General features: G+C 48.6%; 1 protein-coding gene across 1 annotated transcript; it reads right to left on the minus strand.

Annotated features, from left to right (window-relative positions):
• Positions 1–3,853: 3,853 nt before the first annotated feature.
• Positions 3,854–13,901, minus strand: PRDM14 (PR/SET domain 14). The gene is made up of 7 exons (XM_064703540.1): positions 13,097–13,901; positions 12,750–12,806; positions 12,521–12,678; positions 12,073–12,343; positions 10,339–10,541; positions 8,958–9,059; positions 3,854–6,875 (listed from the first exon to the last, which is right to left on the minus strand). Exons 1-7 carry the CDS (start codon positions 13,884–13,886, stop codon positions 6,648–6,650), a joined length of 1,809 nt encoding a protein of 602 aa, XP_064559610.1. The 5' UTR covers positions 13,887–13,901; the 3' UTR covers positions 3,854–6,647.
• Between the last annotated feature and the right edge of the window lie 494 nt (positions 13,902–14,395).

Genomic DNA, 14,395 nt, shown 5'->3' on the forward strand with positions numbered 1-14,395 from the left:
AGAAGGCAGCTCCAGACACACCATAAAGGTAAAATCCTGCCCTCCAGGGGCCAGACTGTCTCTCCTCCAGCACTGCACATGGCTCATGGAAGGGAAAGCCCCCAGTCCCTCCAGCGTCCTTCAGCACTGCCATCTCCAGCACTGACCCCACTTTGATTTGGACAGAGGATGGACTTGCTCTCCAGGAAACTTCATTTCACTTCAGAGGTTATCTGTGAATTGCACTTCTTGGCCAGTACAATCCAAGTAATCATCCCTCTCTCTTTCCTTCATTCCCAGTGGGTGTTTCGTCTGCTCCTGCATTTCTGTTCATGACTAAGATATCTCCAGCACTTCCTGCTCCTGTCTTGCCCATCCCCAGTAGCAGCAAGAGCAGGATGCTGCCAGCCCAAGTTCCCACTCTCTGCTTGCTGATGGGTACAGACATACATCAAGATCTGGGGGAGGGGGCTCAAGAAGAAGAGCAGATTCCCCTTGGGTTGTTTCATGGGGGTTTTCGCATCTCTGACAAAAAAATAAAATTGAAAACCAAATCCACTTTTCATTAAGAGTCTATTGGTGAAACTGATACTACAGAAATACACAGTCCTGTGTGCTGCCTTCCTGCTCCATAATGGCTCTTGCATTAGGGGCTGGGGGCAGGGGGGCTGCTGTTATCCATTTACTTTAGTAAAGATTGCTATTGAATGAAACCTTTAATGGGGTGTTTGTGCTCCTGCTCAGCTAAGAGCTCCAAGCTATGGCAGAGTAGTCTTTCCCTCCACCTTGACAGCTATCAGAGAATCAATGCAGGTGATCCCTTCAGCACTGCTGCTGTGGGCCTGCCCTGGCCACTGCACTGGGGTCACTCGTGGGAAAGTGAAACTTCTCCGGGGAGTGGCTTTTCACAACACCCTCACCGCCTCTGCACCGACCCTCTGCAGCTCCAGAGGGAATGCCACTGACCCCACTTCCATTTAGACAGAGGATGGACTTACTCTGGCTCTCTAGGAAGCTTGATTTCACTTCAGGGGTTATTTGTGAATTGCACTTTTTGGCCAGTATAATCCAAGTAATCACCCCTCTCGCCTTCCTTCATTCCCAGTGGGTTCCTCTGCTCCTGTATTTCTGTTCATGACTAAGGTATCTCCTACTGGCTCTGCTCAAGATCCTGCAGTCAAAGTGAAAGGATTGCATTTTCTCACTGCTACTTTGCAGGCTGATAACACTGCAGTTTGCAGGACTCTGGCATTCTCACAGCAAGGCATTCAAAAGTGCTCTTGACACTACTAAACTGCTGGGCCGGCCGGAGGTTAGTCCTGTGACAAAGAAGAGTCTCGTGACCTAAAGTCTGGCTTGTCGCTGCTGCACTGGAGATAAGCTGGGGTTTCAGGACAGCCCCTACAGCAAGGCTGCTGCAGAGTGGCTGGCTGAGGTTGGATACAGAATTGAGTCCCTCAAGCCCTACAGCAGGAGAGGCAGAGGTGCTGTCACTCTCCTCTGGTGCTGCTGCTGCACAGCCCCTGTTGTCAACACCCAGTCCCAGGAACCTTCGAGGGGCTGGCTGTTCAGAAAAGGTGTTCACTGGTGGAGATGAAGCCTCTTTAAAGCTTGAGTCAAACACCATAAAAACACAGACTGAAAGTCTGGACATGTTTCACCTAAGGTAGAAAAAAAAAAACAAAAGAAGAGAGCAAAGACAGAGCCTCACACCCCTCATGTGCCTAAGGCCCTGCACTAAGTGTGCTAAGGAGAGACAGAAGGGAGAAATTGCAAGGACATGTGTACCAGGAGAGAAAGGGAAATGAAGGTGATGGTGGCTGTGTCTGTAGGGGTAAAACATACACCAGCACCTGCTGCAAATGCATGTAGGAGACTGGGGACACAAGGAATGGCTTTTTTAAGAAGGGAACAGCCAGTCAGGGCTCCTCTGGTGAATGATCTCTCTTGTTTAATGGACAATTTGGCACTGACCAATATTTGTGACATTATCTTCAATTCATTGACCTCCTTGCTGCTTTTCATCTTCCTTCAGTGGTTAACCACCTCCCTGTTCTCCAGACTGAGCAGCAGGACAGGGACTGGGACAGCAGGGGCTGGGGACCAGGTGTTTGAAAAACAGGGATATGCAGGAGATGCTGGAGGCAGCAGATGTCTGTGGCCAGGCCTTTTGTTCTCTCACACTTGCAAGCCTGAGCTCTGGGACCACCTTTTCTTTTGTCTCCCATTGTCATTTACCCAGGAGGAGCATTTCAGGAGTTAGCCTCACATAGTCTCTCTCCCTGCACCCCTCTGCTCCAACAAAACAGTTGATTGCCCTCATACTCTGGTTTCTATTTAGATCACTTTCTATTGACATTTAAAAAACTCACACAGAGTTAATGCAGAGCACTTAAAATCAGCTAGTGTCTTACAGGACTGATTAGTCCCAGGGACTTGTCTTGCTGCTCCCCTTGGGAGGACTGTTTTAAATCCTACTTAAAGGAAGAAAAGCCAGGGTGCACTCACATCCTTTGCCTTAGTGAAAGCAGTGACAATGTGACCCCAGACAGGGACACCACCCCACAGCCAGTTTAAGCAAGAGTGAGTGAGAAATATGGGTACCTATTGCATATAGTGTATTACTGTGGTTACTGTAATGGAAAATATCACTTCTGTCCTGTATTTGCAGATGCCAAGAAATGGAAGAGATGGATTTAGTACAGCATGTAAAGCCACAGCCCAGCCCCCTGAGAGCGGCAGGGCTGTCCTTTCTGCTGCCTCAGCTCAGAAATAGCTGCAGGAGCATGGAGCACCACTGTGCCTGCTCAGGATGGACCTGGCAGCCAGGGCTGCCCAGCACAGGGACTGAGATTTTACACATGGTCACAGATATTCTCTTTTCTGCTGAGCTTGCAGTGCAGCCTCCTTCATGCACATGTCCTTCTGTGCCATGCAGTCATTCTGGGAACATGCCAGATAGAAAAGTGCAGCATGCACACAAGCTCCCTTCTTAGCTCTGTGTATAAATATCCAAAATCCCGCTGCTGGCTCAGCTGGCTGGAGCTGCACATTCACTCAGCTGCTGAGAGCACAGCCACAAAAGGAGCAAGTGAATGTGCAAATCCTCGGGGAGGAAAAGCTCAGCTCACTGGACACACAGGACACAGGTACCCTACAGGAGGATTCCCTAATCTCTCCTAACCCCCAATCTGGTAAAAACAGCAAGCTGTTTGCTCTGACTATCAGTGCATTTTTGTTTCAGAAAACTAAAATCTGCGGTGGTCCCGCAGGTGGCTCAGCTTGATCTCCCTCCTGATACATTTCTTTCTCCCCACCCTGGTGCAAAGTGTGCAGAGCCAAGTGCCATCTTCACTGTCCCCAGCACAGCTAGGACTCTATTCAAAAGGGAGAGGATGACTCTATAGGGTAGTTAAACACTACAAGGTGGTTTAATTCCTTTTTTTAGTGCTCAATCCGGATCCATCATCTTGCTTGCAAGTGGGGGTGAACTCAACCCCGAACCGAATGCCCTCAGCTTTCATGAGCTATTGGGGTACTTAAGACCAAATCCATCAAGACACTGGGTGCCTTTGACTTCTTGTGCAGTCAGCTCTGCCCAGCAGGACAAGCACTAGAATTCCCAATAAGAGACAGTTTGACTCTGTAACGACTTAAAAATGACACAGAAAACACCCTTCATTCATTTGCTAGTACCTCAAATACACAACTCTGCATCTGGCAGAAAACAAGCCATAGCCCATTAGCGTACGCTGCAGCCTCCAACAAATTATTTTTATTATGTAAAATATTAATAATAGGAAAGATGGGTGCTAATGTCTTTACAAACAACTCGATGGGTGAGGGTCTTTAGGACAAACAGGTGTTAATGTCTTTGAGATGGGTCCTAATGTCTCTACCAACTTCAAGCTGAAAGTTTGTTAGAGAACCCAGTTTGACTGTAGCATAAACTCCTGAACTTTATGGTAATAAAAAAATGGGTCAGCAAAGCCTGTTGCAGAACCTAGATAGTTTAAACTTCTGAACTTTGGGAGAAAATGACAAATGTTCAAGGCAGCTCGGGAAGGCTGTACCTCGCCCAACGGGGAAAGGAAGAGGGCAACATGCAGCTGAGAGTTTAGGATAAAAGAAGGCTCAGTCTTCCAAAACCCCAGTGGACTCTCCCTCCCCTTATTCAAATAAAGTTGCAGGACTCCTCTGTCTCCTTTATGGACACTGGCTTTTCATGGAGTGGTTTTGTTCACAATAATTGGCATCAAAATTTACATATATGGCTTTAATGTGCAATACAGCCAGTACCTTCAATCACAAGTACAAGTAAAACCCTTCACACACTCCTTTACAGGCAACACATCAAATACTATAGCAAGGTGCAAATAATTAAGAACAAGACATTTGGGGTTTTTTCAAGAAGATGAAAATGCACACAAGAACACTACAGAGGCACCATTTAAACATACAACCTTCACTTAGAGCAAAACCAGAGGTAACCTGCATGGGAAGCTAACCAGGCCTTTCACAGTACTTCAAAGCCATTCCTAGTCATAACATTTCCTTCATTAGTAGGCAGCTTATTTCACCAAATCCTGTTTTTTTTTTTTTTTTTTTTTTTTAAGGGACTGAACTAGCAAAGGCTTCACACACATAATTGTTGTTTCTGTTGGCCAGGATTTTGTATGTTTGTATCTACCCTCCTAGACAGCAGGCAGCTGGAAGAAAGGTTCAATTCCCCTACCTGTTTCACAGCATTGTTTGTACACATAAGTACTGTGATAATTTTCTGCTCAGGAGTGAATTTTACCTATTTGGAGGCCTGGAATTCAGCCCTCATTATGTCAAAAATTTAGCCTGCTGTATTAGAGTAATATTTGCTATTAAAACAAGCAAAAACCAATAATCAGAGCATACTCTAAAATCTACATGTATAAACATACAATACAAATGGATTTGCTTATTTCACATACTTCCTAGTGCTGGGCCTCAATATTTTGTTTACCAGTAAGTGATTCAATAAATATCTAAAAAATATTTTTACCATGAAAACAATGAGAACAGAGCAACTTAAGATACAAAAAGCCCTTATAAAATTAGTGCAAATCAATATATTTAAGAATACAGTATCTGCACAGTACAATTAAATGTACAAGTAAAATATTTTCTATTTTTATGCTGTATTTAAAGAGACCAATAAAGTTGGTACAAAATAAAAACTTTACTTTCTTCTACTTTATGTACAAAATTCTTGTTAACCCTAGCTGATCTAGGATACTTTGAAGAGAACTTTATCATCCCGGTAATAACGAACTACCTGTGTTTACCAACTAGCTCCAAAAAGGATTTCCATTATTCCTCCTGGATGCAGGACACAGTCCCACTGCCACAGTGAGCCCTCTCATATGCACAGCCTTCTGCACAGCCTCCTGCCAGGTATGGTGGTCACTCAGTGATAATTCAAACTTCTATACCAATTACATCACTCCCTATCCTCAGCAGTCCTTCAGCACAGACTTCTTGTTAAGCCTCCTATTTAAGATTTCACATTGATATGGAATGCCACTTTCTTAAGTACTGAAAATGTCTCACTGACCACACTCCTGCCTTGCTTGTGTGGTCAGTGAGACATGGAGGATGACACATTCCAGTCCTCCTGTGGAAGCAAAGCCTTTCCTGCAGACCAGGGAAGGAATTTTATGTGCAGAATTTTAAGCACTGAGGAGTCCTGGTATCACACTACAGTAATCCAACATAAAGCCAGGAGGAAGCAGAGGCGCCCACCCTTCATATCAGGGTTCACTGCAAAGATTCACCTGGCCAGGACCAGGCAAGTTCAGGGAAATCCGGAAAGAAGTGCCTACTGCTGGGATAGTGCTTGCCCCTGGCCTGCTCTGAGTCTACAATGTAACACCCCTGTGAGGCCACTTGACTGCTGATTATCCACCCAATGGCTCAGTGATGCTTAGAAATATCACCATGTTTGCTCCTCCAAACTCTTGAGACGACAAAACCAAACCCCACTATCTCTGCTAGCTGGGATATCAGGCCTGCATATATCTTACTACACCCCACTTCTCTCTCTCTGGGTTAACCTGCATCCAGCACCCTCTGTAGGAGCTCCTCTCACAGTCCTGCAGCTCTCAGTCTCCCAGCAGCTAAATGATTTAAAATAGCTCTTCGTTGGTCCAGCAGTCAGTATCTCTGAGGAAGTTCACATTTAAATAGAACATTACTAAAAGACAAGTTAAGGATAAGTAGACCATATAACTGAGGTCATCTGTCCTAACAACACGAACAGGTTAAATCAGCTTTGAGAAATGCACCTGACAAAAACATCCCTTACACAAGCCTTGATACAGATTATACCAGGCAGTCCACAGGCATTGGAGATGCAAAACACTCCTCACAGTGATATTTGTGCACAAAGGGGTTTTGGGAGGTAGAATTCCTTTCTGCCTTTAGAGATTAAGTATGGGAGGAGAAGGAGAGTGGCATCAGGGGGTGTACCCTGTTCCCTTTACTCAGTCATGTGCCCTGGGCCCAGAGACCAGACCCACGCCAAGAGCCACTGCAGATGTCCCCTCCTGTGCCGTGCACACAGCCACACACAAACAGATACACACAGACTGATACACACAACGAGCTGGTCCAGGACACGTCCGTGGGGTTCCTGACTAATGAGCAGCATGGACCTTCAGGTGGAAGCTGTAATCCTCCTGCTGGGGGAAGTGCTGGCCGCACACGGAGCAGGTGCAGCCCTTGTCCTTGCTGTGCGTGCGCCGCACGTGGCTGTCGTGGGCGGCGTGCGAGGCGAAGGCTTTGCCGCAGTGCTTGCACTTGAAGGGCTTCTCCCCCGAGTGCTGGCGGATGTGAGTGCGCAGGATGCTGGATGCTGTGAACGCCTGGAGGGCAGGGATCACCAAGGGCAGGGCGGGAAAGGAAATGGAGTTGCAAGTAATTTACATGGCAATCCCCACCTTCAGCTAACCCACACCCCATCAGAAGCACGTAACCCTAAAAATTATGTCCTGAAATAGCTCACGTTTCCACTCCTCAGGTAAGTGGAAAAAAATAATGAAAACTCCCAGCAAGGAGGAATCAGAAGGCAACAGCTATTGCTATGCAGATGTGGCTGAGTCCATGGAGATAAAGCTCAGAGAAAGATTTCTGACCAAAGACACCAGTAAATATCTGTATGTCAGAGGGAAGAAGTCAATACTACCCTAATTAGTTTTGCAGCTCATTTATGTGTGAGAAACATAACGCAGGCTTTCTCTACAGTTTTTGTTTTTAAAGTTAAACCCTTTGACTGTTTTGGGATTCAGCTGCTAAAACTCATCTATGCAGTCCACCATACATCATTTACAGGTTCATTTTTCCAGCTCCATCATACTCTTCTTTTTCTGCAGGCAGAGTTTCCAGCCTGCTCTCCCACCTCTAACACTTTTGAGCAGCAAAGTCATAAAGACTTCTCCTCCATCTGGGGATAAAACTGTCTCATTAAAATTTGAGCAGGAATGTTGTAAAGTTTCCCATGTTTTTCCTATTTTGTCTTATCCAAAGAGAGAAAATTTCAGGCCCTTCACTATTTGCAGACCACACAAAAGAAATACTCTCTAGTAAGTTTTCATGACAAACAGCAATACATCTTAGTTACCCTATCACTAGGAACCTTATAGGACAAGAAGATCACAGACTCCTATACACAAGTCCTTAGAGATGTATATCAGGGGCAAAAATATGTTTTGGGGAGAGAATGGTGATGCTGACCCAGCACTGTTCCTTTAGTCTCACAATGTTCCTGAAATAAATGACCACTGATTTCCACCATAGGAGCTGGAAAAGCAAAGCCACTGTTATCGGTAGAAGAGGAAGAATCGTAATTTTATAGGAGGAGCCAGTGAGGATTCATTTAAACAGACCCTGGTTTTCCAGCCTCAGAAATTATGGCTATGTCCTAGGAGTCCTAGGACAGCTGCATGTTCCAGCCTGAGGACAAACAGTTTAATCTGATCCAATCCACAACAGTCCAACTAGAACTGGCTGGGGACAGGTCAAGTGTCCCTAGAGATCTCTTTATAGAGCAAGCCATAAAGCTCTGCCACCTCCTCTTGTGATCAGAAGATTAAGGATGAGATTTCACCCTAATCTCTAAGAACAAGTATGTTTAGGATGATCATGGGGAGACAAAAAAAATATAATAGCCAAAAGGAGTTTCCTCTAAGAGCACTTCAGCAGGACACTTCAGCTTTGTGCCAATCATACACAAGACTTCTCTCTCTACAAAATACGGAGCAGGTCATCGCTGCTGATGGGGCTTCTGCATTGCATGGACACTCCACAGCACTGGGAGCCCTACCAATATTCATCCTCCAGCAGCCTGTGCATCCACATGCTGTCTGCTGTGAGAGCTGCCAGCACTCTCACAGGGAGAGCTCACCTGAATCACCCCTGCTGTGATGGGCAGTAACAGTAAAATGCATCTTTGATCGGGGCTGTATGGTTCTCCTTGTGCTCTTTTTCAAGTGAAACCTTCATGCCTACCTGCACATCAATAACCCTGATATTTCAAGGTAAGCATGCACAAATTCATGTTATGCAGGTTCATTTTATAGACCAACTCTGTTTATTGCAGTCCAGAAGCAGTGTCAATAACACCAAAAATGACCTATTTGATGAAGAAGAAGTGGGATACTGGATATAGCTGCATGCTTTGGTTGGTATTTGAAATACTATCAAGCTTCCCTAGACCTTATTTCTGCAGCAGATCACTGAGCTGGTATGAACCACAAATTCCTTGTCAGATGGAGAGCAGACCCTGTTTCTTCATCTCATCCAGTCCTGTCACCTTACCTCACAACTGCCCAGAATACACACTTACTCATCTGGTTACCAGTTCAAAAAAAAGCATTTTCTTGAAAGAAAACAGAGAAGAAACAAAGCACAGGAGAGGGAGGGAGGGATGGGGCAGGGCTCTGCCTTACCTTGTTGCAGTAGACACATTTGTAGGGGCGCTCCCCAGAGTGAACCCTCATGTGTTTGTTCAGGCTGGAGGATTGAGAAAAGCTCTTCCCACACACAGAGCACTGGGGGAAAAAAGGAATAAAAGTTAAAAGGAAACATGTAACCACATAGTTAAAGAGAAAAATGAAGTATGTGGATGATATGCACATTTCTTACATATAATCTAGATATACACATATATTTATGTATTCATGTGTAAACACAATAGCAATTTTAAGCTGCAATAAATTGAAATACCCAGAAATTCAGTCTGGTTTTAAAAACAAATTTACCTGCATATGCACATATATATATTATATATTAAAACCATGCAAAATCATTTGTGTTAAAATTGTTTCAATAAAAATTTGTTATTTTACAGAACAGACAATATTGACTTTCAGTAAAAAAAAATCTGAAAAATTCTGTAAAATCACTTAAAATATATATCAACCAAGCCCCAGTTTTAATTTTTTCCCTAAAAGATAAACCATCTATTGAATAAAATAATCCTAAATTTACTGAGGCAAGGGAAAGGAAAAGGAATTACATGGTATTTAATACCTCATATTTATGGAATATTTTTTATCTGTTACGAATTCCATGCAGATATTCTGACATTGTAAGAGTGCCATTTTAGTTACAAAATATTTTTTCTGAAAAAGTAGACATTGTAGGATGATCTATAAAATAGGTATTTGGAGAATTTTGAGACTGATTTAACTGTACCATTTCAAGCACTACAACTTGCCCATCCCAAGCTTTTAGAAAAAGTCAGATTTTCCATTCTCAGCGCTGCTAGAGAAAACTGGTGCTAGAAGCAAGGTGTTTGGTGGAGATGAGTAAAGCATTTTGAAGTTTTGCTTTCATCAATTGCAAATCTGCTTCATGCTGAATGTTTTTGAGCCCTGTTTGGTCCAACAGACACAGATAAAGCTGTGGTCTGTTCTCAGACCGAAGGGTGGGGTGTGGGAAATAGACTTGGATGTGGGAAACAGACTTGAGACATCTCTCCCCTGATCCTGGACAAGCCAAGCACCTTTAAACACAAGTTAACCCCACACTGTGTAAGAAAAGGAACACTACTCACATGCAATCATCCAAAAACCCAAGGGGAAATTTTGTTTCTTTTTAAACTGAGACTGTGGGGTTTATTTTCCCAACCTAAACCCATTAAATTTCTTTAACCAAGCTTTGCTGCACATGACAAGCTTTTCCTCACCAGTCCCACTAGGAAACTGCCAGGGAAACTGGAGGAGGAACAACGTTATCAGTATCTTATCTGGACCAAAAAAACCCAACTTAATAATAAGTACCCTCAGAAGAGCCAGTGACTGCGGAGAGATCCGGGAGCAGGCTCACCTTGTGAGGTCTGTGCTTTTCGTGAACGTGGAGAATATGGATCCTCAGCCTGTCTCTTTTCTCAAAGGATCGGTCACAAAGGTGACAAGGAAATTTGCGGTCCCCCTGGTCCACGCAGCGGGTGTACTTGAGGTGTTTGTCCCGGTAGTACTTGTAGGCAAACACTTTGCCGCAGCGCTCGCACTTGAAGCTCTCCCCGGCTTCTGTACAGCAGAAGGGAAAGTGCCACCTCTCCGTTACACCACGGCAAAAGGGATTCAGGTCAAATCTGCATCCTTGTCAGAGCTGGGACCCCTACGGGGAATTTTAACTCTCTGACAGGCCAACGACTGTAAATTGATACTAGCAATGTCATTAACAAAATATGTGCCGCGTCTCCTGAGCGTTCGCAGGGCTCCCCTTGCCTTTTAAAAGGAGGGGAACAAACGAGAGCCCACAGTCTGCTGAAATTACTCGGTTTAGCTACTAACTTCACCAAAACCAGAATTTCATCCTTGTATATCCATAAATAGCAAGGAAAAAGGTGAAGAAGCAAGTCAAAGTCCCACATAAAAACTTCTCCCTGTATGCAACCATTGTGAGATGTTTCTTATCAAGAATTGTCGGCAAATTTTACCACCATCCCAAAAGGAAAAAAAAAAAAAGCACACCTTTTCTATCGTTTTCAAATAACTATTGAACAAAATAACATGTTTATTTGACTTTTAAAAAAAACTCAATTCATTTTTTATCACTGAATTTAGGAAAAACACCAGAAAATTTTCAGGCGTTTATACATTCTTTTCTGTCTTTAGTAAAAATAGCTTTAGCTTAAGCCTTAAAATGAAATGAACAATTTAGCATCTGTCTGAATTAGACACTTCAAGACAACAGGTACAAAATTTTCTATGCCAAATTTTCATGCAAATTTGCTTCTCTCTCTTTCTGCTGCAGCCGGCTGACCCATCCCTTTCCTGCTCCAGTTTTTCCCGCACGGGCACAAATCTGTTTCTCTATACATAAGTTTTGCTTGTAAGATCATACTTTCTGTACATTACAAGTAGAAGTATCCTCCCTCTCCCCTCACTGTCAAATGCAGAAAGTGCATTTGACATTTCTTTTGCAAGCAATACTGGCATTACGGGATCGGAACGACATCAGCCTGCCTCATTTACCGAGAGCGGTAATTACACGAAAGTCAGGTGTGCAATCCTGAGATGAAAATAGGACCAAAAGTGTAATAACCCCGAAAAGCCAATCTCCTCCCAAAACGGGACCCTGAACAACGGCGCTGCGGGGCCGAGACAAGCCCAGCCCAGGACCACCAGATGTTTTACAATCGTCAGACCAAACAACACTTCAAACGCCCCGAGGAACCGCGGACCGGGCGCGGGCTGACGGCAGAAAGAGAGAGGAGCCTCTCGCTCCGCGCTGCCGGCAGCCCCCGATGCAAAGCCCCGGATTCCCGGTGCCGAGGGGAGGCTGCTGCCTCCGGGCGCAGGAAGGGGCGGCGGGGATCGGCTCCCTGGAAGGCGGAGGGACAGACCCGAGGGACAGACTGCCACCGCCTCCGCGGCAGGACCGGTCACCCAGCACCGCCTCATCGCGGGGTCTGGGAAGCCTTTAAAGTAAAACGGCTGGACAAAGGTGGTGCTTGTGTTTCTTTAGCTCCCCTCGTGTGAATCTAATCCAGGCCAGGCACACGTCCGTGGGAATAAGGGGCAGTGTCGCTCAAGAGGTTGCTGGCAGGCTCACCTTCGGGGTGCTGCGGGGGTTTCTTCCCCTCCGCCATGCCCTTCAAGCTGATGGGGATGCCCAGGAATTGCACGTAGCAATCGCCGTACCACACCAGCAGCTCCTGCTTCGGAAAGATTTCCTTGCAGGTCTCGTAGAAGATTTGTCCCTGGCACTGGATAGCCGTCAAATTCTGCTCCTCGGGGAACCTGGCGCAGTTCACCAGGGCCATCCAGTTGCCAGCGGCGCCCTTCCCATCGATAAAGTGGCTCAGGCCACCGTATTCAAAGATCTGGCGAGCAGAGAAAAAAGGATCAGGTTTGACGTTCCATACACGTCTCGTTCTCACCAGTCCCACCACCCTCACTGGGCCGAGCCCCTCTGGCAGGCTACGGTAGAGGGGACGCCAAAAACCTCGCCCCGGCCCCGCGTTGGGGGTGCGGGGTGAGCCCGACGGTGCCTCCGCTACCTCCCACATCAGCGAGTTGTCGTCGTAAGTCTTGATCTCGCTCGTGTTGACCACTTTGCCTTGGAAAGGGCCGAAGCGGACTCCTTTCGGGATGGGGTCCGTACAGAAGACTCCGAGCTGAGACACGTCCCCGTAGGCCACCCGCAGCACCGAGAGCCCTGCGGGGGACAGGGGGCTGAGCGCGGGCGGGCGGGCGGACGGGCGCGGGCGCTCCGAGACACCTACCTACCTTCGGGCAGCTGCAGCGAGTCCCGGTCGAGCAGCGGGGCGGCCGAGTCCGCAGCGCCTGCAAAAGCGGAACCCCTTCTTCAGCACGGCACCGGCCCCGCAGGAGCGGGTCCTACCGCCCCGACAAAGGCCGCAGTCCAAATCACCCCCAGCTTTTTCCAGGTGTGGGCTCGTAACGCAAGAAAACCACAGGGAAAATAACTAAGTCCGACGGGCCCCCGCCGATGCCCCTTGAGCCTGGCTGCCTGCAACCCATTTGGGACTGTTCCCGAACCCTCCCGCACACCTGGCTGCAAGGAGCGACCTGCCGCCCAGGGCCACCCTGTGCCTGGTCAAAGACACCCTTACCCGAGCCGGCGGGGGACACCCGGAGCCCCGAGATGGCGTGGAGATTCCCGGTGGGCTGGCTGCTCCGGAGTGCCCCGTAGAGCACCGCGTTGAGCTCCTCCTCGGTGAAGTGGTACCTGCAGCTCTGCCCCGCCGCCCCGTCTGCCCCCGGGCTGCGGGCAGCTCTGCGCGGGGGGCTCGGGTACGGCGGCGAGAGCGACCCCGGCGCCCCCGTCCTGAGGGCCGAGCCCTCGCTGGGAGGGAAGGGGGCCGGCAGCCTGGTGTAGACGGGCAAAGGAAGGCTGGGGAAAGGGTCGGGGGGCAGAGGGGGCGGTTGGCTCAGAAAAGCGGGGACCCTGCTGAAGGTGAAGGGAGGCAGAGGCGGAGGGGAGGAAACCAGTTCGCCCAGGGGTTTCAGGGGCTGGAAGAAGTCGGGGGCCGTCTCGAAGTAATGGGCGGGTGGGAGAAAAGAGGGGTAGTAGGAGGAGAGGCCGGCGGGGCTTATCCCGAACGAGTCTCCGCCGTCTCCGGGGACCGACTCGCCGGCCAGGGACAGAGCCATGTCGGGAAGAGCCGGGTCGGGAAGCAGGGGGGCAGACACCTGGGTGCTGCCGGCGCGGGGTCCCTCTGCGGGGCGGGACGGAGGTGCGGGAGCTGCCCTTGGCCGTCGGGGCGGGCCCTGCCGGCCCCCCGCGGCTATATCGGCGGGGCGGGGAGGGTGGGCACGGGCGGCCGCCCTGGGGGTCACACAGCCCCGGGGGCGGGCGGGGTTGCTGCCCCGACCGGCACGGCTACCCCGGGGCGGAGCCATGGCCACTCACGGAGCGGCCCGGCCTCCCCTCCCCACGTCGGGGTAGGGGAGGAGGGTGTGTGGGTGGTCCGGCCGCCCGGACCCTCCTTCCCAGCCGCCGGTTCTGCCCTCCGCCTCCCCAGGCCCGGCCCGCAGGCCGGGCCGCAGCCCCGTGGGCTCTGACTCGCCTCAGGGCCGGAGGCCGCGGTGCGGGACTCTGCTCCCCACAGACCACCACCTGCTGCCGGAGGGCAGGGTGCCGCGGGGCAGGACACAGGCTCCCACACACTGTCCTGGGGGCTGCAGGCGTGTGGTTTGAATATGGAAAGGCAGAAAACACCGCTGAAACTCCAGTGACCTGGACACACGAGAGCAGCGCAGTCACTGCTGCTTCGCGGACACAGCTGAGGTGCTTTGACTCCAGCCTGGAGCTTCCTGTTAGGTGCTAAGCAGAACTGAGCTCCTGCTGGGGTTTCCATGGCTCCATGAGCAGGCCTGTGCTCACCTGCCCGGGATGGGACCAGAGGAGG

This window comes from Zonotrichia leucophrys, chromosome 2 (genome assembly GCF_028769735.1).
Source record: "Zonotrichia leucophrys gambelii isolate GWCS_2022_RI chromosome 2, RI_Zleu_2.0, whole genome shotgun sequence".
NCBI lineage: Eukaryota > Metazoa > Chordata > Aves > Passeriformes > Passerellidae > Zonotrichia > Zonotrichia leucophrys.

Excerpts from the sequence above, each read along its gene's own strand:
- PRDM14 (XM_064703540.1), bottom strand. The coding sequence starts at position 13,886 with ATGGCTCCGCCCCGGGGTAGCCGTGCCGGTCGGGGCAGCAACCCCGCC. Across the intron at positions 12,807-13,096 it reads GGTGTCCCCCGCCGGCTCGG|GCGCTGCGGACTCGGCCGCC; the intron begins GTAAGGGTGTCT and ends CCGCTTTTGCAG. Across the intron at positions 6,876-8,957 it reads AATGTGTCTACTGCAACAAG|GCGTTCACAGCATCCAGCAT; the intron begins GTAAGGCAGAGC and ends CCTGCCCTCCAG.